Below are 26,748 nucleotides of genomic sequence, written 5' to 3'. Positions count from 1 at the left end.
TATTAATCTAAAATATTGGTATGCATACCGTTGCCCATTAACGATACGACGCCATGTTCGTCCGGAGGCACTGACGTAAAAGCTTGGCGAACTCCGTTTCGCAAGTTCTCATTCCAGACATATCTGCTTTTTGTAACCTCGATGGTTACGGTACTCAAATACCTTGGAGGCCAAGGTATTGGTACTGGACATTTTGGAGAACCTTCATCTTGTTGAAAATAAACAGTGTCCGCAGTTCCCGGAGCTCTCAATTGCTGTTAGTAACGCCAACAAACATTGGCGCGATGTTAAAACGTTATTACTGTAAAGCAGGGGTGGGCAAAAGTCAACCCGCGGGCTCTCTGCATCTGAAAATACAAATAAGCGTTAACTTTAATGTAATAAAAGCGTTTTTGTAAAATTGTGAGTTACGCCACTTTCATAGGGTCAAATATCGGTATTACAGTCAACGATACAAATGAAAAGTGTTTGATTTGGGCAAAAGAAGAAATCTTATTTTCTTTTCGCGTTTCTTCGCTTGAAAGACTAAAGTGACAGTGAAGAGAGTGAATAAGTATTTCCCATTTCTTTATCTCGGATGGTTTGTATTGTTTATGAAAAACAAAGTCTTACGTTTTCCTAGTCCAAATATTCTTATACTTCTAAAGTGATCTTTACTTGTAGAACTACAGGTTTTTGAACAAAACCCATTGTCAGTTTGCACTCTTGCATCCCATTTTGCACTCCAGGAAGATGATTTTGGCATCAAATCTGACCAATCTTGCTCTAGATTAGATAAACTTTTTTGCACATATTCAAAATGCATGTAATATAAAAAAACTTTATTAACCTATAAATTTATTAAAATTAACAAGAGGTTCTATATACTTATATTTCTTTGGTTTTACTGGTTCCTTGAGTATGGTCGGTGTACTACTTGAAACGGCCGATACTGTCACAAGATCTTGGATTATATCCACGGGTCTGATAGATCCAAAAAAGTCTGTAATGGGCACCTCGTCTGGATTTCTTTTAAAAAGATCTTTACGAACTCCAACAGTAGAAATACAGACACTTTTGGGACATACCTTCAACTAAAAATAAAAAAGAAATGGGTTGAGATAATCTGCGTGTTAAATTTTTTATTAATAAACAATTTTTAAACAATGAACACTTGTTTTATTCATTACTTTTTTCAGGTCAACAGATGATTGATTTTATTCTGATATTTTTATGCTATTAAAAATTGCCACCAAAGTAATACGACGAGAATATTCACAAAACTTAAACCTTCACTTGAAAGAGCAACAATTCTCAACAGATATCTCTTGGAGAAAAACGATTCTATGTCTCAAACGGCGAAAAAAACAAAAAAAGTTTGACTAATCTTTCTGTCAAATTTTCATTATGTGAATTTTGTAATGGCCGTACCTATATTTACTAGGGATGTAGCGAATATTCGCATTCGCGAAATTTGTGCGAATAATGTTTTAATGGGCCATTCCACGAACATACGCCTGTTTTGGATTACTTCGACAACGAATATTTCACTGTGCAACATGAAGAAGTACGAAAGTAAATGGCACTAATAATTATTCCAATAAACAACAATGTAATTTGCAATTTACTTTCGTTCTTATTTTGCACAGTAAAATATTCGTTGTCGAAGTAATCCAAAACAGGCGTATGTTCGTGGAATAGGGTATGGGTATCAGAAAAAATAATAATTTGAAGATAATATACTAAAACCACAATAAAGATTAATACAAATAAACAAACCAAGACAAGTTGAATATTATGAGGAGCACTCTAGAATCATGATTTACGATGTATAAACTTTGTAAATCATGATTTGGGATTTACAATGTATACACATTGTAACCAGTTGTAATAAATATGTATACACATTGTAAATCATGATTTGGAAGTGCTCCTCGTAACATTCAAGTGTCTTGGTTTGTGTATACACATTTAAATCATGATTTGGGAGTGCTTCTCGTAACATTCAAGTGTCTTGGTTTGTTTATTTCTAGTGCATCTTTATTGTAATTTTGGTATAGGTAAATAAAATTAAAATCTATTCACTTCTCATCTTTTTTATTAAGAAAAGGTAACTTAACTAAGTATCACATTATCTGCCTTCACCTTATTTTATTATTTGGTATTACGTAATAGATATTCTAATTGGGTTACATTAAATATCAATTAACTTCTCATTATAAATTTAGAAAACATTACAAAAATAGAAACAAATTAAAAAAGGAATGTGTGTACTTTGTACGCACGTAAAAAGTTACACTTCTATTATAATATAATCTAACTTCATATTATGATTTCAACGAAATCAATATACCTATCTACTTTAAACAGTTTTTTTGTATTGTATTTAAATATTAAACTAATTTTAGAAAGAACAAAAAGAATACCAAAAAAAAGGATATGACTGTCCGGATTTGAACAGGGAACCTTTCGATCCCTAGGCGAATGCTCTACCGATCAGCTACCAGCGTTTTTGTATTCAGCCGATCATTTCTCGGACATAATTACAATCACGGTGACAGATACATTAATTGAAAATAAACATTTTCAATAATACTTATTAGGAGGAAGACAAATCCACAAACAAAAATTATAATAAATATACTTACTAAAAACACTAATAATATATTCTTTTCACGCACACCTTATTTGCGCTACATAACTTAAAAGATGTAACGACTAATACCATACTGTCGGTGTGCGCATGCGCCAGGGAATGTAAAAATTCACCCTTGTGCCTAAAGAAGTATAACTTCAAAAACTGAATATTCGTATGTCGATAGCAGATATTCGCGAATGTTCAAAAAATGACATTCGTTACATTACTAATATCTAGGCTACATTGGATGAACCACGTACTAAAAGGTCCTCCGATTCAGGTACAGAAAATGTGTGGAAGTAAATTAAATGGTTTTAGCTGATCGTAAAGTGAAAGTACACAAGCACAAAAATTAGTAAAGAGCCCACTAGTCATATTTTGAACGAAGTTTTGAATATGAAAAAAAAAATATGACGCGTAAGCTGACCAATCAAAAGCATGATCGGGTCACTTCATCTCAGTACTGTTCGGACCTTAATTAAGCGCAATATGTTGCATTTATGACATCGATTGGCAACCTTTGTTAAAACCTGGGTCCACTAATACACACTGAAGACTAGAATGAACGCGCGATAAGACTGAAGCCGGCAAAAATAGCTTAATGGGTCGTAAAGGCATAATTTTAATTTAATACCTTGAAAAAGTTAAAAATATCAATAGCCAATATCATTGTGTATTATTGGACAAACTAAAGCGGGAACTACTTGGGAAACGACCCCATATGCAGAAGAAAAAAACTTGTTTCTTCAGGTTCACACCGGCTCAATAGCGTTATGATAATACAAATTCATGGATTGGGCATCGAACTGCTTTTTCGTCCGGCTTATTCTCCTGATTTGCCCCTCCGATTATTATGTGCTCCCAAATCTAAAGGGATGGCTCGTAAATAAATTCAGCTTAAACGAAGAAATAATTGACAAAACACGCCTATTTTACAGAGCTTCCAAAATCGTATTCGGACGAAATAAAGATTAATATAGTTTTTTATGGCATAGATTTGGGTGTCAATTAGCCAGTCACAACTTTTTTGTTTTCTATTCATACATAAAGAAGGCAATGAGGTCCTTAAGATGAGTTCCATAGCAAACTCTTCCACAGCTCTCTACTCAGTTCAAAAGCTGCAGCTGGGCGCTATCGACTATCGAAAGTTTATATGGACTATTAATATAGTTGATGAAAGATATTATACATATTGCTGTTCCAGTTAAAATAGAAACAAAATAATTTTGGTCATGGTCCACGCTATTTTATAGTTGTCAAGTCATGGTAATAAACTTTCTGCACACCTACGACACAGTATATAGAGGTTCCACAGTAAAACCACTCCTCTGTCGGCGCTTTGATTTCAAGAAGTAATACCGGCAGTACGCAATTGGTAATTCACCAGTGGTGGATCGGGGTTTTCCATGTTAAAATCCGTACGTTTCTATGCGACTAGCAATGCGATAGTGGGGCAAAAGCGACTACGAACATTGCGCGGTCGCCATGCGCGACTACAGATTTTACTTCTAATTTTTCGGAGAGTGGTTCTACTGTGCCTATGATTTTAACAAATGAGATTTTATAAGCGATAAGTATTTGAAAGCTAATTTAACTAGCAAAATTATTAAGTAATAATTTACAATTTTAAGAAAGAGGAGGTTGACAAGATTCCCCACTAAATACTAATAGCCCAGTAAATGAACGGGAAATTCGGCGATACCGTGTAATTTTCAGGGGCAACTCGGAATTGCATGAAAATTTGGATTTAGGTTCTACTTACCCTCCACTTCAAAGTTGAAATTGTGCCGTTGGTTGCTTTTACTTGGGGGGTGACAGTCACCCCTTCTCGGGGGTGAAATAACATACGTTCAAGATAAGACCGGAAATGGATAAAATTGACTGATTTTAAGTAACTTTTGTTCTATAGTTTTTTACTTAAGTCAATACTTTTCGAGTTATTTGCCATTGAAAATGTTGATTTTTCGGCAAAAAAACACGTTTTCAGACGGTTTTTCGCAAATAACTCAAAAAGTAAATATTTTATCGAAAAAATATCCTTAGCAAAAGTGTAGCTTATAAAAAACCCTATAAATGGTGTATCAGTGAAGTCTATCAATCAAATAAAAACATAGTTGTAGCTCATGAAAAATACGTTCTTATTCGTCTAATTCCAAATCAAATATTTCAAGGTGAAATCACCGAAAAATTAAGCACTTTTCGGGAAAAACCCATTTAAACTTCTTTTAAAGTGTTTATAAAAAGCTTTGTTTTAATTGTTAACAAAAGTTTTAGCATTAAAAATAAGCGAGTTACGCTCAAAATAAAGTTGGCCCCCTTTTTTTTGTAAAAAATCATGAAAATCTCGCTGTGTTTAACTCCCCAAATGAAATTAATCGCTACCGCTTTACAAACAATTTACTTACCTATCTATTTTTTATATGATCTGTCAGTCTCACCGGTTTAAAGTGTTTATTTTTGAAAGGGTTATAATTGAGAAAGCTTGAATGGGTCACTAATCACGAGTGTATGCAAATTTTGAACAGCCATATCTTAACCAATTTTTGTCTTACGGAGAAACAAAATGAAACTAGCATATTTATAATAGCAAAACCTACATTTTTTTACTCTTTAAGATTTTTCTTATCGCTAATACTTTTTAAGTTATTTTGAAAAAATGAAATTTCTCAAAAATTTTAAGAACATTTTTTTTTACTATAAAACCAAATGTTTTCAAAAATAAGCACTTCAAACCAATCAAACTTACAGATCATATAAAGAATACACATACAGTTAAAATAGATGGTTAAGCCAAACGATTAATTTCATTTAGGGTGCTAAATAGAGGGAGGTTTTCACGATTTTTTTTACCAAAAAAAAGGGGCCAACTTTTTTTTTCAGTGTAACTCGTTTATTTTTGATGCTGTAAACTTTTGTAAAAAACAAATAATCAGCTTTTTTTCGGTATTTTAAAAATGTTAATAAGGTTTTCCCGAAAAACGCTTCTTTCTTCGGTGATTTCGCGTTGAATTATTCGATTTGGAATTAGACGAATAAGAACGTATTTTTCATGAGCTACAACTTTGCTTCTACTCAATTTGTAGACTTTACTGGTACACCATTTTTTTCGTTTTTTTATAGGCTACACTTTTGCTAAAAATATTTTTTTCGATAAAATATTTATTTTTTGAGTTATTTGGGAAAAACGGTCTGAAAACGTAGTTTTTTTGTCGAAAAATCAACATTTTAAATCGCGAATAACTCGAAAAGTATTGACTTACGTAAAAAACTTTATAAAACAAAAGGTGCTTAAAATAAGTCAATTTATCTATTTCCGGCCTTATTTTAAACACGCGTTTTTCACCCCCCGAGAAGGGGTAAATGTCACCCCCCCCAAATAAAAGCAACCAACGGCACAAATTCAACTTTGAAGTGGAGCGTAAGTAGAACCTAAATCCAAATTTTCATGCAATTTCAGTAAAAATTAATAAAATACGGTATACTTATAAAGTCCGCTATAATTAAAATAACATGAAATATATATGCACAGTACACATCTAACTTACCTATAGTTGTATAGAGTATGAGTATAGTATAGAGTATAGACAGTATAGAGTATTGTTCATTTCTAGGTAAAAAAACTCAGTCAGTTTCGGTTGTGTCAATTTCGTCTGCCATCGGACAATGTTATGTTATTTAAGAACAGTGGCTCTTTCATTGTTTAAAAGACCATTGTTTAAAAAATAATTTTTTAAAAGACAGTTGGAAATAAATAAAAGAATAACAGGTGCCTGTTGTTTGCGATAGCCCCAGATAATTAACATCGCTCTGCCGCCGCCGCCGTGTATCATGAGTCATTTTTACTATCGTATAGTTCAAATTACACAAATACCCATTATCTCTCAAATAGGTATTATATTATGGTCGAAGCGAAGTTTTATCAATGAAACTCGATATTTTTAAGACATTCCAGAAGAGGCTACAGATAAAATGTTTTAACATAATACATACATTTTTATTGTTCAAATGTTTGTCTGATGAAAATCAGTCCGGGTTAGCCAGACTTCCGGGTTATCGGGGGCCGACTTATCGAGGTTCCACTGTACTAGGGTTTGCGAAAATTATAGAGGAATATCTCTCTTATGCGCAGGACTAAAAATATACGAAATAATATTAGAAAGTAAATTACGTAAGATGATAGAACCATGACTAGCAGATGCACAAAGTGGATTTAGACCAGCACACAGTGAAGACCACAATTTTACTTTGCAACAAATAATTGAAAAAGCTATACCTAATCAAAAATGAAGAAATCTATTTAGCATTCTTAGATATGAAAAAGGCGTTTGATATGGTGGACAGGACAGGAATCTGGCAGAGCCTAGAGAACAAGAATGTAGATGAAGAACTATTGAAGGCAGTGGCGGCCGGTCAGGGTCGGCAGTGCCGACCCACACATTTATAGATATAATTTTTTTTAGTATTTGTATCTGTGAAGTAAAAAAAATATGTCAGATAATACAGACTAAATTTTATTCATGGGTTTTAAAAGGATTTGATCAATCCGAACGTTAAAAGTGATCCCTGCGCATAACACGACTTCTCAAAAAATGAATGATCCGAGCCATTCATCCGACTTTTCGGCTAGCCGTACCCAAGGCTTGACGACACGTAAAACTCAACACATAAGTCGATGAGCAAGCGAAAGCGAACATACATACATTCTCTCCGTGGGCATTGGACTGGGGACGACTGGGGTTTAAGCGGCCAAGTACGGCACATTTAAATCTGCCGGTCGGTGTTTCATTTGGAGCATCGCATAGGCAGAAATTGTCAAAAATAATCACGCGGCTTTACGTCGTTTGATATTGTAATTTTTTTAAGTTGTCAGGAATTATTATTTAGTGGACATGATGGATCGAAGCAGTTGTTAAAAATCAAAGTAATTATAGAGAATTAATAAAATTGTTTTAGAAATATTTACTTTCTGATTCGAAGTGTATTCGTAATACAGAATGAATTAATACATAATATAATCAAATAGTTACATTTTGAATAACGTTATTGAATCTGAGATTTAGAAAACCATTTGATTTTCGCTGGAAGTAGATGAAACTTCTGATTATCATGTCGTTCACAATTAACAATTATATTGTTGTTCGATACGCGTTACGTGGTAATATTTATGAGAGGTTTTTAGGTTTTAGAAACGTGAGTAAAAGCAATAAGGCAGAATATATTTTTGGTGTTTTAAAGAACAGATTAAAATTTTTTGATATCAAAAATAAATTGGTAGGGCAAACTGGGGCAATCTTATGACGGCGTTGCTGTGATGTGTGGTGAATTGAATGGTCTCCAGGTAAAAGTTAAAACTATTGCATCACAAGCTTTATTTACTCACTATGAACTATGATGCGCATATATGAATTTATTTTTGCATGATACGTGTAAAAAAATAAAGAATATCGTCTTTTCTTGCCAGTTTAGCTCACCTAAACGGGTTACTGCTTTAGAACAAAATTGTTTCGAAAAAACAGCGAACAGTTTGTCAGAAGCGATGAAATTTTAAATCTCGGTTAGTTTTATCTAAGCAGATTATCTCTAGTAGTTTTAGTATCTGTAGCAGATTTTCGTAACAGCTTTTGAAAGTTTCTGATTTTATTATCGAAGGCGACGATTTTGAAAGCGGCGATACCTCGATCCGTGAAGCAATCGGTTTGAGAACTTTATTAAATGATTACTCTTGTAATATTCTTTTAAATATTTTTAAGACAGAGTTGGCCCAAGATATTCATTGTTGTTCAAAATCAGTCAACTGACATTATTAATTCCAAAAATAGAATACGAAAGCTGGTGCAAAATCTCAGATATTTCCGTAATGATAGTAGTTTCCGTTTTGGATTCGCTTGATATTTCCGAACCATCCCAAAAAAGACACTGACATGATACATATCTCGAAAAACGAGTAGGTATATCTTGAAATTTTGGATACCTACTATTATATGCAAATAGATAGTCGTTTTTCGAATTTTGAAGATTTGCAAATTTTTGACCTCTTTTACGATTCAAAATTTAAAAGTACCCTTTGCCAAAGAATTTCCAAGATATTTATTATTACAAGTTAGGTACTTAAAAATTATGCCGATCCAAATATTTTCAGAAAGTGAGATAAGTTACAAAAGATAAGTTATGTATAATTCTATGTAGTAAGTACTGCAATTCATTGCAACAAACTGTTCATCAATTTTCTTATTACCACCAATTTCTGCCTCAAATAAACGGGATTTATCTTGTCTCAAAAGAATCAACACGTATTGTCGAAACACCATGAAACAAGAGAGAATGTCAAGTACATCAAATAAAAAAAAAACAAAAAACAAAATCTCCTATGATGATTTAAGCCTTTTAGTTTGATGGTATACCTATACGAGAAGACAAAAAAAAACTTACCGACCCTGTCTCCAAGACCACGAGCCGCCACTGATTGAAGGTGGTATGTAGTCTGTATGAAAATACTAATAACCAAGTAAGAACAAGAAACATTACTTCAAAAATAACGATGGAGTCGACAGGGTGGTGTATTGAGTCCATTATTGTTTATAAGCGTTATGGACAAAGTAAAAGCTTGCTGGCCAAAAACAAAAAAAATATTGCAGGATCCAGAAACGTGCAAGTAGTCAAAGTAGAAGCATGCGTATTTGCAGATAATATAGTGCTTATAGCAAAAACAGAAAAAGACCTTCAAAAGAACATGACAATGTGGACAGAAGAATTAAAATCATACAACTTAAGAGAAAACTAAAGTGATGGTAGTAGCAGAAAAACAACACAAAAATAAACATTAACATTGAAGGAAATGTAATCGAACAGATAGAAGTATTCAAGTGCTTAGGGATAAGTTTGAATAATAAAGGGACACAAGAAGACGAGATTGGTGCCAGGATAAACTCAGCAACTAGAATATATCATGCACTATACAAAAACTTCTTAAACAGAAAAGAAATAACAACAAAAACTAAAATGATCGTATACCAAACGGTGTACCAACCTGTATTAACCTATGGGGCAGAAAACTGGGTACTTGACGAAAGACAAACAAAGCGACTGCAAGCAAGTGAAATGAAATACTTGAGGAAAGTGCTGGGTATTAGAAGAACAGACAGAAGAAAAAACGAAGACATTAGACAAGAACTAGGAACAAAATCACTAAAGGTTAAAGCAGAAGAAAAGAAACTGAAATGGTGGGGACACATGATCAGAATGAACGAAACTAGACAGGTGAAGAAGATATGGGAAGCGAGAAAAACAGGGAAAACCCGTAGAGGACGACCAAGAAAAACATGGAACAAAAGCATAAACGAGATTCTCGAAGAAAGAGGGAAGACCTGGAGTGAGGCAAAGGAATTAGCTAGGGACAGAAAAGAGTGACGTAAATTTGTAGACAAAATTTAAGAGAGCTTGTACACCTCGACACCTACGGGTATAAGAGGTTTCCGATTGTGAATGTATGTATGTATTTTGACGTTTCGATTTTCAATCCGGAATTTCACGGTATTAGATTTCGTTTTTGACAATGAGTCATGCTCTTCAATTGATTGGACTATATATGGCTGTACATAACAGCTCCTCAAACATTTCAAAATTGACAACATTGTATATTTAGAACTCTCATTGATGAAGTTTGATGGAAGCAAACGATCACAAAAAATTCGCTTACAGTCCGTTCACTGACGGTAAAATATTGCAAAACCTATAAAGGACATCGCACACATCTTATGGAAAATATAATGTCACTCAAATTCAATAAAATTTATATGAATATATTCGTTTCAATTTAACGATCAATTCTTATCATTGCGCCAACTCTTAATTTTCAATAATAAGAGCAGAAATTGATATTCAATCTGAAATCAAATGGCTAGGTACATAAGTTCGAGAGAGAAAAAATATTTTAAAATACCCAAATTATAGTTAGTTCATAAATCTTCTCGAGCTCTTAAGCATCTTATTATAATAGTTTCACTAATCCGCTTAGGCCCAGCGGGGTTTAAGCTGTTTTGAATAGCACCCAGAGCAATAGTGATTATAACTGACAGTTTAACTGACTCCAAAAATGTGATTTCGATAAACTTTAATTGCAATTTGCGCCGTAATTAATCATAATTAAGAGTTGGCGCAATGATAAGAATTGACAGTTAATTTAAAACGAATCTATTCATATAAATTTTATTGAATTTGAGTGACATTATATTTTCCATAAGATGTGTGCGATGTCCAGAACCACTTAGATTGGCATGAAACTTGGCATATACAAAGGTAACATGTCAAAGAAGAAAAGTGATATTGTGCCGATGTGTGCTTTTGTCATGGGGGTGACTTTCACACCCTTTTGAGGGGTGAAAAAATATACGCTCAAAATAAGTCTGGAAATGGATAAACTGACTAATTCTACGCAACTTTTGTTCTATAGCATTTTTTCGCTTAGTCAATACTTTTCGAGTCGTTTGCGAGTAAATATGTTCATTTTTCAACAAAAAAAAACACGTTTTTAGACGGTTTTTTGCAAATAACTCAAAAGTAAGTATTTTATCGAAAAAAAACATTCTTAACAGAAATATAGCCCATAAAAAAGTGAAAAAATGGTGTATGTATGAGATGCCTAGACCCAGTAAAAGAAGAGTTATACCTAATGAAAAATAGGTTCATACTCTCCAAATCGAATCATTATTTCAACGTGAAATAACCAAAAAATTAAGCACTTTTTGGGGAAAACTCATTTTAACTTTTTTAAAGTGTTTAAAAAAGATTTATTTTTGTTTTTTTTAAGTTTCTAGCATTAAAAGTAAGGAAGTTACGCTCAAAGTAAAGTTGGTCCCTTTTTTTTGGCAAAAAAATCGTGAAAATCACACCCTAATTAGCATTGCAAATGAAATTAATCGTTACCACATCACATGTTGCTTTACTCTTTTATGTATTGTTTATATGATCTGTAAGTTTCATCGGTACAAAGTGCTTATTTTCAAAGGGGCTGTAGTTGAAAGGACTTCAACTAATCAATCATTATTACGAGTGTATGCCAATTTTGAACAGCCATATCCAGAAAAACAAAAAATTAAAAATATGTATTCAGAAAAGCAAAACCTACATTTTTTTACTGTTTATAATTTTTGGTATCACTAGTAAATTTTAAGTTATTTTGAAAAAAAAAGCATTTTTTTCAAAATTACAAAAAATTACTTTAAAACCAAATTTTTTAAAGTTTAAGCCCTTTGAACCGATTAAACTTCATATCATATAAATAATATATAAACAAAGTAACTTTGTAAAGCGGTAACGATTAATTTGATTTAATATGCTAATTAGGGGGTGATTTTCCCGAGTTTTTTTTACAAAAAAAAGGGAACAACTTTATTTTGAGCGTAACTTGCTTACTTTTGATGTTAGAAACTTTTTTAAAAACAAAAATAAATATTTTTCACTTTAAAAAAGTTGTAATGAGATTTCCCCAAAAATGCATCACTTTTTGGATATTTCACGTTGAAATATTCGCTTTGAAATTTGATGGATTTCAACCTATATTTCATTAGCTACAACTTTGCTTCTGCTGGGTCCAGAGTCTACAGAGTTCATACATACAGCATTATTTTCACTGTTTTAGAAGCCATATGTTTGCTAAGAATGTTTTTTTTTTGATAAACTACTTACTTTTTCTTTTCGTTTGCTAAGAATGTTTTTTTTTGATAAACTACTTACTTTTTCAGTTATTTACAAAAACCCGCCTAAAAAAGTTTTTTTTGTTGAAAATTGAACATATTTACTCGCATATAACTCAAAAAGTATCTTAGTGACAAAATGCTATAGAACAAAAGTTGCTTAGAATTAGTTAGTTTATCGTATATTTTTTCACACAATGCCAAGGGGTGACCCTTTTCACCCCCGCACAAAAGCACACATCGGCACACACTTTTCTTCTTTGACGTGTTACCTATGTGTATGCCAATTGCATGTCAATCCAAGCGGTTCTTTAAAATTTGGAGCAAAAACCGTGATTTATTGTACTATTAGTCAGTTGCCATCAGCACTAAATAATTTTTGAACGCATTTTTAATTTATCAAAACGTGACTATTACAATTATTGAGGTCATTTTCAAATAAAATATGTATTTAAATTTCGGGGAAAATCTAAAACCAATTTATAAGAGTGCGCAAAAAATCATCTATGTTTGGAAAACTTACAAAAAAAAATTGAACACTGTTAATAATTAATTATAAACTAATACTTACAAATTCTCCCATAGTTCTATTACTCTGTGGAGTAACATTTTCTAGGAAATATAGGGCATAATAAGTGTATCGGTCAATTATGTATACTCCAATAGCTGGATCAACATGATGCTACAAAAATTTTAAAAAAAGTTTATATAATTTAATAACTTTATATTTTATAATAAAACAACAATTTATACAATTTTTCACAAATTAAAAAATGTCTAATTGTAAATAATAAAATGACTATTAGTTTGAATTTTAAATAGCCTTTCATTCACAACAGCTTCCTTATTTTCACGTTCGCAAGTATTAGTCCTGTCGCCAGGGGGGGTAAAACGGCCTCCTTAATTCAGATGGACTTACCCAAGTTTTTTTTATGTATTTTGACCCGTAGAACACGAATTTTTTGGGTAACAGTTGATCCGGATGTCGATAAGATTGTTATAAACAAAGAACTTGAGGAATTACATAACAGCGATTTTTCGCAAAACAAGACATTTTTTTGTATTTTTTGGGTGATTCTCAGCAAAAAATGGTCCCACAAGTTTTTTCGTAGGATGCATAGTTTTCGAGATAAACGCGGTTGAACTTTCAAAAAATCGAAAAAGTGCAGTTTTTGAACCCGAATAACTTTTGATTAGAAAATAAAATAGCAATTCTGCTTACCGCATTTGAAAGTTCAAGTAAAATTCTAACGGTTTTGATTATTTGCATTGCTAAAAATTAAGTTTTTATTTGTTAAACAAAGCCATAAACACATAGTGTTTCCCGTGTCCAATACATGCGTTTTAATGTACGTAATCTACGTAAAAATTGTCTGTATGTGCGCCTACTCGTTCGATTTCAAATGAGAAATGCATTGAAAACATCATTCAATCACTCTGTGTTTATAGCTTTGTTTAACAATAAACAAATTAATTTTTAGCAATGAAAGTAATCAAAACCGATAGAATTTGACTTGAACTTTTAAATGCGGTAAGTAGAATTGCCATTTTATTTTTCAATCAAAAGTTATTCGGGTTCAAAAATTCAACCGCGTTTATGTCGAAAACTATGCATCCTACGAAAAAACTTGTATAAACATTTTTTGCTTAGAATGACCAAAAAAATACAAAAAAATGTTTTGTTTTGCGAAAAATCGCTGGTGTGTGATTCCTCAAGTTCTTTGTTTATAACAATCTTATCGACATCTGGATCGACTGTTACCCAAAAAATTCGTGTTCTACGGGTCAAAATACATAAAAAGAACTTAAGTAAGTCCATCTGAATTAAGGAGGCCGTTGTACCCCCACTGGCGACAGGACTATATTGAAATCCAAATATTCTCTGTATGTTTTTTTACAGCCAAGAATTTTTTTTTGTAAATACATACGTATTATGATGTACAGAGAGTGTTTTTCACAGAAAAAATCTAGTGCTCGGGTAAGTGTATTTGTGCTGTTCTTTATACTCAAAATAAGTATTATATGTCCTCATTTTATTCCTGGCATACAATTCTATCAAATGTGCCCATTTTCTCGCCTTTAGGCTCGGCAAATCGTTAAAAAATTAAAAATGTTAAGACTGAAATAGTTTTGTACACACTTATGACTACAGATAAACAGGGAGAAGTGTACTTTTGAAGTGTGTAAAATATATAATTCCTAGCTGAGCGCTTTCGGCTTATAAAGCCATCTTCAGAGCTATGCTACAATAAAAAGGTCTCTAATGAATAATTGATCTTAGAATTCAAAAGTTTAACTTACGTCAAAAAGTTCAAAATACCACTATGAAGAGAGATGGATCCCATGTACGATATAAAGACTTCTATTTCTTATGCAGTTTTTAATGATAGAAAAAAACCTTCAACGGCGTAACCAGCAGTGGCGACGCGTGACTTTTTCTAAAGTGTTACCAAAACCAGATGCAAAAAATCTTATTTAAAAAAATGAAGATATGGCTAAATGAATATACATATAGCTTCAATAATATCATTTTGTATATCACTTGAAACTCTCGAAAAAACAGTTGATGTTTCTAGATGTTGGCAAAATTTTTGATCTTTTTTGGCAATTAATGTTAACAATTCCCTGTAATTGCCTCGAATGTCAGAGCCGTCGCCCTCAAAATGACCACGAAACGCTAATTCTTGTTCGGCCAAAAAACATACGGTACATATATATTATAAGTGAGCTAAGGATATACGAGTACCTATCTATTTTTTTAACAAACTCATTATATGTTTAGCAATATTTGCTTTAAATGCTTGGTTAAGAGAACTTTTGATCCTTGTTTTGCCAAACTGAATCAAATTGGGTATATATCTTACATGTAGGTAACGGAGAAATTTCATGTCTCTTTTTTAAAACTCTAAAACTATTTAAATCCTGAACCTGGTCCACCCATTTTTCTGTAAAAACCAGAAGACATGGCCAACAATACAGTCTATTTTTCTTGCAACCACATAACCAAGGATTTTCACTGTACCAACTAAATTTAAAATATCGAGGTAATTTTTTAAATTCCTTTTTTAAATTGTTTAAAATAGGTCTTTCATTTTCAATAATCTCATTTTATTTTTCAATCAGAATTACTTTTCAAGTAGTTGATCGATTAAGCAGCGACACTCATCCATGGTGAACTGCACCCACACTTTTTATTATAGGTACTGTTAGCAAATTTAAATCTGGTAACAGCCCTACTGATATACACAGCGCGCTTACGCCCATCGCTCCTTCAAAATTTTCAGTACTAGCCGGTCCCGAGCCGCCCGAGCGACAGCGAGATAACCATTCATTGTCACCACAAATGAGACTGGTAACAGAATATAATAAAGTGCAACTGTTGGCTATTTACTGAATTAGGTACTATTAACACATAATATAATAATATATTTCTATTGGTAAAAATAAAATAAAATAATAAAATTATTCATCGTCATAAAATACATATTTATTTGCAAGATTTTTAACTGTTACCAATGGTAACAGTGGTTACATGGACGCTTCGTCAGTGGTAACCAGGATGATCCTAAGGGGGGGTTACAACTACTGAAGATTCTCTAGGGCAGTGGTGCTCAGACTTATACTGCATGGGATCTACCACATAAAATGCAAGCGTCCAGCGATCGACTGCTAATAAAAAAATTAGAAAATATAAAGCTTTATTTCACATTTCTATTTGATAGAACGTTGTAACTACAGAGAGTTGTAATTAAAGATGTTCTCATCTTAATTTTATTTGGATGTTAACGCACTTCATCGCACTTCATGTCATCCACAAGTTAGCGCAGTCTCCACCTTTTCCATGTGTAAATTTCCGAGAATCGCGATCGACTTCAAAAACTTTGGCGATCGACCGTTTGAGCACCGCTGCTCTAGGGGTATGGTATTGAGCGTATAGAGCTTAAAGTTCATCCCAATGGGGGGGGGGGGGTTATAACCTTGTCTGTCTGTTGAAAAAAATTGTTCAATGTTGCTGTTGGTTTGTAGCCGGAAAAGTTAAAAACATCAAATACGAGCACAAAGGACTTCCACACAAAAAATTACGTTACAGATAACGAATATTTGATCATGGTAAGGTCTAAAAAAACCCTACCATCTGAAGTGTACGATGTCAGCATGCAGAATAGTGGCATGGAGGATTTTAATGACGGCCGACACAAACAGAGTGTGCTCGTTAAGGCAGCGGCGGCTCGTGGCCTAAAAAAGTGGTGAAGATGAGGAAAGTCTGCCGGACCCAAAAGAAGTTTCGGTATACTTATACCTATGACGCGCCCAAATCTCATTAAAAATTCTTTAAAAAATGTTAAGAGTTTAGGGCCCTATCAACTTGAAAAGTTTTTTATGACACTTTTATTAGACACGAGGATGAAGAGATACTTAAGCAAAAAAGCAGTATGTATTAGATAGATTAATAAAACTGACTTAATTAATTTCTATAAATCAAGTCGAGTCTTTATGGAAGCAAATCTATCAATGATATCTTCGTAGAAAGGATGCTTGTGCATAAGTTTATATAATAGTTCTCTATGAGTGCGATAACAGTCAAACTAAAAGTTTTTAGCCTTTTTAAGCACGAAAAACTTCTCTTTCTACAGATACGGTATTCGATGGAATTGTCAGAATTAAACAAAACAAATTATAGGCTTCTGTAACAATGTCTTTAATTGGTTGTAATTTTATAACCATTTCTTGCAAATTACCATTTTTTAAATTTCTGTCAGCATAAAAAAGGCAGAGCTCTCTTTTAAGTCTTTGAATTTTAGTAAATTTTTTGCCAAAAACTCAAAATAAATTTTGAAAAGCGTCGGAAGGAATGATCAAACTGTATGACCCAAATTTTGTTGTATCTGCTAAGCTTACGAATTTTAATTCATCACAATCCTGAAAATGTACATTCATTTCCATTAAAATATATATATTAAATAAAAATTTGGGTAGAATTTGCATTCGTGCTCATACCATCATCACACCTATAGATCTTTTCAAATTATTAATTACGGTCATTGTGCTTGCTTTGTCAAAAACAGAATTAAAAAATTATTCGCTTATTTTATCACGTATTAATTGACGAGTCCTTTTTATCTAGTTTAAACAAAAATGAATATCTAGGGACGTTTTTTTTTGAAGAACGTCATATAAAATATCTGTTATAATACGAAAAATGTCGCTAAAAACTGTTGCTACAAATGTAAACTCAAAATCATTTAAATCTCATAAAAAGCCTTTAGCCAGCTGAACTGATTTGCGGTCTTTTATCTTCCGAAAAAAAAAAACGAATACTGCCCATCATAGCACGCATCCAACTAAAATTTTAGAAGGTGAATACGGCGGATTTATTTTTAAATTCATCTGCACTTGCTAATTTGGGTACTACCAGTGCCGATATGATGACGTCACGTTGCCATGACAACCGTTGATGCTTGTGCAGCCGGGAACCGAAATTTCATCCACATCTTCATCTAACTCTGCTCGAATCATAGAAGTCAAATGACACAGGTCAGTATCTGACCGTCAAGGACCTACAGTTTTAATTTTTGGATTACATATTGAAATTCTTTTTTAATTTTTGGATTACATATTAAAATTCTTTTTTACTTAATCTAAAAATTAGTAGTAGGTTTTTAATTAATTTCAGTATTTAGATATTATAATGCTACTTATATTTTTTTATTTTTTTGTCTCAATATAATTATATTTTTTGATGAAGCTCACCTTCACCTACTTCACCTGGCCGGCCGCCGCTGCGTTAAGGTGGTTTTTGATATGAGAAAAAGTGAAAGCACCTTAACGAGCACACCCTGTCTGTGTCGGCTGTCATTAAAATCCTCCATATGCCACCATTCTGCATGCTGACACCGTAAACTTCAGATGGTAGGGTTTTTTTAGACATTTATAAGCCGAAAGCCCTCGGCTAGGAATAATATATTTTACACACTTCAAAAGTACACTTCTCCCTGTTGATCTGTTAAAAAATTAGTTTAAGTATTTCATCATTGACGGATATTAAATGTTCATTATTACTATTGCACCTATTGCATTAAAACAAAATAAATCAAATTAAACAAACTTACTGATAGTGAATCTTCTCCTACTAAACTACTTCCTACAGCTAAAATATTTGGTGAATAAAAGCGTTCATACATTGAAGCTGCTTGACAGGTATCAATCATGAAAAATATTTCATGATATCTGAAAAAATAAACAATATTACAAAATTTGCTTACCTGAATGTATGATGGATAAATTGAACTATCAATGCTATATGCAACATTATTATAACTCATTTCAAAATATCTAAATGAAAATAAGCAAACAAGATGTGCATAGAAATACTAAAAACAGCATGAGTCGGATGGATGCTATTTTACTCCATATCAATGCTTAGTTTGTTCAGTAACTGGAACATTCCGTACTGTATGTTTCTAGCGTTACATGGTTTCTGCTATTATATAATATCAAAACATGGACACTTAATGTGCCCTGATGTAAGAAATCTAAATCTGGTTAGTACCCCTAAACTTTGGGGTAATAGATACTAGGCTAAAGGCTTACTTAGAGTCAGAAGCAAATATAATGAACAACAAAAAGAGACTATCTTAATAGTCGCCAGACGCACTCATGGAAAAATGTGGGACTAAAACCAAACATGTTACATTAGATTTATAACATGATGGTAAAAGAGTCTAAAACTACGAAAAGGGTCTGGTGTAGAAATGTATAGTGGTGGTAGCAATAGAAATATTTTAGTAATGGTACGTGATTTCACTAATGGTAATTTATTCACGGTGACTAGTGACCAGATATCAGATATCAACTTCGCATTCACTGTCTCGCAAAACGTGTTTATTTATAGAGTAAAAAACATATTGATGTTCACGGCGAACGTGACGTAACATCTGGCGATTATTAGGAACCGTGAATTTTAAACAACGATGTAGTAAATACTTACAATAAATATTACGATATTTTCGGTGATCGCGATTTGAAGAAGAGCGATTATTAACATGGGGATTTACCAACAGTGAATTTTAGGAACTGTGAAATATAATGTATTTTATGTTATTGCAGACGTATTGAATATTTTTTCTTTCATAAAAACATTTGTAAAAGCATATAAAAAAATTACTTGATATTTTAGAGTTATTTTTAGTTTTATTTAAAGAGGAAGTCCTGTCCTTACGGCCGGTTTCAAAATTCCCCAAACTAATTATACATATGTATATTCCCTTATTTATGACCTGCTATTTACGACCACCTTTATAATACGGACGCGGCCAAATAATCACATATTTTTAAAGTCCATTTTATAGAAATTGAATGTGAACATTGGCCAAAATAATTTTCTATTTGTTGATGGAAATTCCCAGTACTACTTAAGTATTAGGACCTATTGTATCTACCTAAATAGGAGATTAAATATCCCGCATCGGGTCGGTGGTCACAATAGGTTCTTAAAATCCTATAATAAAATGTCGTAAAAGTGTTGTAAAAGAGAAACGTTTGTCACTATTTATAAGTATGACTACAATTCACAAAAGTTAGCCGAAAAATATGGTGTAAAAACTCAAATTATCAAAGGATATAAAAAAAATAAAAGTGGGTTGAAAAATTCTTTAAAAAAGCTTAACATCAATCTGTTTTTTCCGTAGTATAGTTTTGTTTTATATTAGGATATTAAAGTAGTTTTATTAGTAGTTTCCGTGTATGTACCTATAGAATTATATTTGCTTTTATTAACAAAATAAACAAAGTTCCAATTATCTTTTATATATTTGTGAACTACAAAAACTGGAAATACCGGCCACCTTTCTATATCGGCAAATAGTTCCTTAATTTTTAGTGGCCGTTACTGACAGGTTTTACTGTATAAATCAATGATCAATTTTTAAAATTCTTATTTTTTTATTTAAGTTGGAGTTGTACGTTATTTTATGTTTTCATGACTCATAAATAAATATGCTTAGAGAGGCAGAGATAATTATTACCCTCTTACCTTTTTTCGGGTTCGATATTCAAATGTGCTCGAAATAAGTACCCGAGAAATTCGGGTAATTGTACTTGAGTATTGTACTCTGAGTACTTCTTTTGAGCAATGTACTCGGTACTTCGTACTCGTTCCTCAAATATGAAAAGTAGTGACCCTCTGTACCCGAGTACAATTTATCAGTACCCGGCCCAGCTCTGGTTACTGTGCATAAAAGAAAAATAATATAATATCAATAAATAATAGATAAAAATCACTGTTATCTAAAAATCACCACATTCACCATCACTAAAACATTTTTTATATGGTGTAATTGCATCATGTAAGAGAAATCAATATGAGTACAGATAGTCAAGCGACTATGGAAGTTCTCAGGAGCCCTAATTAAGGGGATAGGCGCAAAATGCTATTCACACGCATTCTTTTTTTCCGAATTCCAAGAAAGCTAAAAGTATTTTTGAAAAATTTAAACGCATAATGAAAGATTACATTAATACCGAGGGCCGAAAATCCCTGAGAACTTCTATAATGTTAATTTTAATAAGTTACAGGGGTGAAAAAGAAGAAAAAATTGAGTGTGATTTTTAAATTCAACTATGTGATTCAAAAGAAACTTTTTGTTTATTTTAAGGGACTTTCGGCAATCGGTTGTAATGTAATCTTTCATTATCCGTTTAATTTTTTTAAAATATCTATCAGTTTTTTCAGGATTCGAAAAAAATGAACACCATGTCCCTGGTGATATTTTCCAAATCAAACATTCGCTATTTTTGTCATACGACGCACTCAGTCGAACAGAATGTTGTGACAAGACAGTGACAAACAAGGCTACCAAATATTTGACAAGGCTTCAGGAATATTTTGAGTTGTCTATTAAATAATATTGATAGTGTATTTGATAAATAATTGATGTAAAACGTGAAATTAATAAAAAGTTATTTATTGTTTAATATTTATGGAAGATCCAAGCAGAGAATAAATGCACCAGGATATATTCTGTGATCCAAGTATTTTGTTGTTAAAGATGTTCCAAACGTATCGAAGCGTTACATAGTAACAATATATTATTAACCTATCGTAAGGCTATCGCCTGGGGAACCTCAGACTTACTATTTATAAATTCGCATTGCAAGTTAGCTATTATTGCAAGAACGCCTACTGTAAACTGTAAGATATTTTGTGGTGTTTACTATTTTTTTGAAACATGCAAATGACGATTTTTTATACATGATACAAAGGAGCATATGGAAATGGCTTTGACCCCAGGTTTGTCATTCCAAACTACGTAATCGGCTAGGCAATGTCAAAGCTACTAAGTTGGTTTCAATTTTTAAAGAGCTTAATTGCATCAGTGATGACGTGACTGATCAGATATCAGATTGATAATTTTAGATTACAAGATTATTGTGAGACTGGAACAGTTTTGAGAAATTTATTAACTCTTTTATGCAAAATGTTTTAAGTTTTCCAATTTTTTTGAGAAATTTATTAACTCTTTTATGCAAAATGTTTTAAGTTTTCCAATTTTTGTTAAGTTCCGGTTATTAATAAATAAATAATATGCATGTTGAAAAGTTTTTATAATGTATTTGATAATTTTTTTCCTATTTATTTATTTTAATCAAGACAATAAAAAACGCTTGTTTAATTTAAGTGTTTTAAACTGTTTTAAACTAAAATGGTTTAAACATATACACATGTTTAAAACATATTTAAAACGGTTGTTTAAAACAAAATGTTTAAAACGAAACAACCCTGAAGTTAATGATGACAATGTCATTGTCAATAACGTTTACATCTGCATACCAGTGAGAATTTTACTACACGTAATTTGAAGCACAAATAAAGAAAAAGTAGGGACAGCCGTAAATAATTTGCACCTACACTCGTTTTTATTTATTTATTTATGGGAAAACCCCATTAACTGGTACAAAAACAATAGTTAAATTCTCAAACAGGTTAGATCTTATAACTAGGTATATCATATCCAAATGTAAATAAACTCAAAAGAAATTCTAATTCTATCGGACTTAATGAAGCTTAGATCATTGAGCTAACTAGTACATAGACTATAGACTATTATAAATACACTAATTTTAGACTATTAAAACAAAAACATTTTAAACAAACTTGATACTATGTAATACAAGACAAGTAGTCTCTTTAGTAGCTAAAGTTTGTTTTTAAACCAAGAGGAGTGATTCAAATTTACCGTGCTGTAATGCTTGTTTGTAATTGGTCCAACCGCAGGCAAGTTTACTCCACTGTTATAACAATGTTGACATTAATGACATTTATCAAATTTTGACATTTCATAGGTTAATTAAGTTATATCGGCGGTTTTTGTGTTTTCTGTGTTATTCCTTTAATTTTTAGATTTTTATTGTCCTTTTCATGATCATTTTTCAGTGCGTAACAAATGATAGGAAAAAGGGTAAGTCCGTGATAATACACATTTATGACATTTATTCTAACATGACATTTTAGTTAAATCTGACAGTTGTCACATTTTATTTTCAATTTGGAATAAAAACAAATCAAATGTGTTTCTTGCATTTACAAAAAGGTATTTTCTTTGATTTGTATAGTCTTATAAATTATACAATTATATTTGTAATATTATTATCTAATTAAAAAAAATATTTTTTTATTATGGCGCCATCTATCGACAACTAGAATAACTAGAATAAATGTTATAAAAATGTCACCGACGAAATGTAATCACAGACGTGCCTTTTTTCTGTCACATACAATTTAATGCGTTAGAAAGAAATTGAAAAACTGACGCACTGAAAGATGATCATGAGAAATACTGTACATTGCTTTTATATAAAAAGCAGTTGTTTTTAGAACTCTTTAGCGACATATTAATATAATATAATATGTACTTATGGATTACCATTGAGGGCCGACATGATCAACCAAATAAGAAGTATTTGGTGACTTTTCTAGTGACTTTCTTGGGTGTGAATCTGTCTTTTTAGTTTACTCCTCTTGGTTAAAAAATAAACCATAGTATTGTGATACTGAGAACTTGAAAGACTGGAGGGGCATCATAACAGTATTACACTGATATAGAATCAGCCAGGAACAGACTGCAACGAAAGAGCTGATGAAACTGCTAGAACAGAATCAGCCACAAAATGGTCCAGAACCAGTTACTAGAAAAAAGGTTGGAACCCGAAGGTTCCACTAATAATAACTGCCACTGGGAAAGTATACTAGGCCAAACACATACATGTTACCTATCTACTATACTTGTATAAACTGGTACAGGGTTCCCAAATCCTTGAATAGGTATAATGAATGAATCGAAGATGTCATCATTCATTCTTCGCTTGTCCACTGCTGGACATAGATCTCCCTCATAATTTTCCATCTATTTCAATCTTGTGTCTCTTGCATTAAATTTCTATGACAACGTTTTAGATCATCAGTCCAACGTTTTGGTGGACAACCTCTACTTCGGTAAGATGCTTCGGTGAGACCAAGAGATGATTATCTCTTGGTCTCCATTCCAGTATCTGCTTTGTCCATCTGTTATCTGTCATTCGAGCCACGTGATCGGCCTAGTTCCATTTCAGTGTTGCTATTCTATCTGCTGCATCAGCCACTCTTGATCTTTGTCGTAGCTGGTGGTTTGGGATCTTGGCTCGTAGTGAAGCGCCCAACATATCACACTCCATCGCCCTTTGAAACACACGGATCATTTACACTGTTCTCCTTGTCAATGTCAACGTTTCCGCTCCATAAGTCAACACTGGCAAAACACACTGATTTAAGTTTTTTCTTTTAAGGCATATTGGTATGTCTGACGATTTGAAAATACGGTTTAGCTTGCCGAAGGCTGCCCATGACTTCCCAAATAGAAGATGTACAATAAACCAATTGGCTAATTGAAGCACAACTGATTTATTACAGACTGCTTATAAAAAAACTGGTCATTTAGTAAGATCATTGGTCAATCCAAGAAGGCTTTTTGCCTTAACCGAATCTAGCTTTTAAAGTATGTATGTCTGTAAATGTACAAAAACCTGTAAGGACACATTGATATAACAAAGTCATACATAATGGTGTCTTTTTCCCCTAAATTACCTAATTATATCAAAATATACCTTTGCTTCTGCCACATTTGTTCTAAAGCATCAGCCATTTCTTGACTGGTAATTTCTTCTGAATCTTGAAATTTAAGAAAACCGTCGCCTCCATGCCCAGTTAAGTATACCAAAACGTTGCTTCCTTCATCTGTCAATAGCTGTTTTGATCTTGGTGTGCCAGGATGAAGGCGTCCGGTTAAAAGCCTTACAAAATTCTCTACTGTAACCTGTAAAATTACACTTATTTATTGAAAATATATCGAATTTAAAAAAGAATATATTTAGCGTGTGAATAAGTGCTCGTCAAAATCTTATACAAAAATTTGTTTCATCCCAATTTGAAAATATGATGAGCTCAAAATAACCATCCCTCAGCACTCTAGCATGATTTTTTGAATAGACGCGAAAAACGTTTGGGCAGTGAAGTTGCCATCCGGTCAAAGATTAAGTAAGGTGAAAACTGAAATGCTGTCTAACCGAAGATTATCTCTTTACTTTTAATGAATGATTGGTATTAAAAGTTTTATAAAGAAATACAGTAGGAAAAATGAAAGAATACCCATGAATGAACATATAAAAACACGCTGTATTTCCCTGTCACCCTGTCACACAAAAAATTGGCAAGTACATGTAATAATTATTATTACATGTACTTGCGCTGGGCAAATTTTCGTTGTGACATGGTGACAGGAAAATACAGCGTGTTTTATATGTTCGTTCATGGGTATTCTTTAATTTTTCCGACTATAAGAGAATGATCATTAATTAACACTTTACCTCATATCCTCTATAGTCTACTTCTACATCATCTCCATAAACATTTATATGCTGATCAGCATTATTGAAAACAGTGGCAGGTCTTGGATTTCTGGGATTACAGGCCATATCATCCGCAATCATTAGAATAATTTGACTATCTGGTATTCCTAGACGTTTAACACTTCTGTATATGGACAATACATTGGCTACATGTCTATAGTTAAACCAAAATCTACTAGTGTCTACTAGAACAGCCCAATTATTTGTGTGGTTTTTATTTAAGAAACACTAAAACATTACAAATTTTCAAAATGTTAAGACCAAAACATAATTATTATTTTTAATGCTATTAAATACGTTACCTCTGCTTCAATAAATCCTATAATTATTAAGAAAAGACTATATTTGAAAACTCCCATTTTTCCTATTTACATTTATGGCAAATCTGACACTGACAAACACCGACTCGACATAACCTTTAATAACGAGGACGCACATGAAGTTTGCAACGTTTTAACGTATTTAACACGTTAAGTGCCACATGAGATTAAGGTAAATAATCTACATAGTTTCCCAAAATGTTAACAATATAATAACTAAAATAAATAACCCACGTTGCATTCAAAAATCAATACATAGGAAATAGACCAAAGAAGTTCTGGTATTGTATTACATTCTACCAAAAATAGCTTGTACATACATCACTTGAAGTCCTCTCGTTGTAATTTATGCAGGTGGAGGAGTTCTAAAAGGACAAGAAAGAATAAAATGTATGAAAGCACTGAGCTTCTTGGGCATACCCGCAAAACTGATTAGGTTAGTAAGAATGACTCTGGATAGCACACGAAATCATGTATATAGAGAGGATTCTCATCGGACGAATTTGAAGTGAACAGAGGTCTTAGACAAGGAGCTTCATTATCCACGGTGTTTTTTAATTTGGTATTGGAAACGAAAATTAGAAATAACCGAGATAAAACGACCGGCACCATCTTCAACAATGAACATCAATGTCTGGCCTTCGCTGATGATGATCTTAATACTATTCTAACGAAAACCTGAAAAGAATTAAGACATATTATAAGAAGATTGGCAAAATACTAAGAAAGATATTTGGGCCAACCAAATGCGGCGATGGTTCGTGGAGAATTAAAATGAACCACGATCTGGATGAACTAATGCAGAGCGCAGATATTGTTAGATTTGTAAAGTCACAAAGACTAAACTGACTTGGTCACCCAGAAAGAATGCCAGATAATCGAGCTGTAAAAGTAATCCAGAGATGGAAGCCCCAAGGAAACAGATCAAGATGAAGGCCCCGTAAAAGATGGATAGACGACGTAGAGAGGGCTCTTAAAACCATGAATATCAGGCAGTGGCGAAGGAAAGTATCCGACAGGGCAGAATGGAAAAACATTGTTAAGCAGGCCAAGACTCACAAAGGGTTGTAGCGCCATTAGAAGAAGAAGGAGAAGAAGATAAGAAGATTGGAAAAAGAGGCAAAATATTTTAGAAGAAAATACAAAGAAATAAACCAGGAAAAGTCAAAGTACCTACATG

At 32.7% G+C, this 26,748-nt stretch overlaps 1 protein-coding gene across 1 annotated transcript; it reads right to left on the bottom strand.

Moving 5' to 3' along the window:
- Positions 1-806: 806 nt before the first annotated feature.
- On the bottom strand, positions 807-25,679 carry LOC114330879 (putative GPI-anchor transamidase). The gene is made up of 6 exons (XM_050644405.1): positions 25,551-25,679; positions 25,207-25,476; positions 24,448-24,656; positions 18,420-18,537; positions 12,881-12,991; positions 807-1,073 (listed from the first exon to the last, which is right to left on the bottom strand). The coding sequence occupies exons 1-6, from the start codon at positions 25,605-25,607 to the stop codon at positions 825-827; spliced, it is 1,014 nt and encodes a 337-aa protein (XP_050500362.1). The 5' UTR covers positions 25,608-25,679; the 3' UTR covers positions 807-824.
- Between the last annotated feature and the right edge of the window lie 1,069 nt (positions 25,680-26,748).

This window comes from Diabrotica virgifera, chromosome 2, assembly GCF_917563875.1.
Source record: "Diabrotica virgifera virgifera chromosome 2, PGI_DIABVI_V3a".
NCBI classification, from domain to species: Eukaryota; Metazoa; Arthropoda; class Insecta; order Coleoptera; family Chrysomelidae; genus Diabrotica; species Diabrotica virgifera.
This window is presented reverse-complemented; position numbering and strand designations above follow the sequence as displayed.

Coding starts and splice junctions, on each gene's coding strand:
- LOC114330879 (XM_050644405.1), bottom strand. CDS start 25,607: ATGGGAGTTTTCAAATATAGTCTTTTCTTAATAATTATAGGATTTATT. Junction 25,477..25,550: donor TAGGATTTATTGAAGCAGAG/GTAACGTATTTA, acceptor GTAATGTTTTAG/TGTTTCTTAAATAAAAACCA. Junction 18,538..24,447: donor CAAATGTGGCAGAAGCAAAG/GTATATTTTGAT, acceptor TTATTTTTTCAG/ATATCATGAAATATTTTTCA.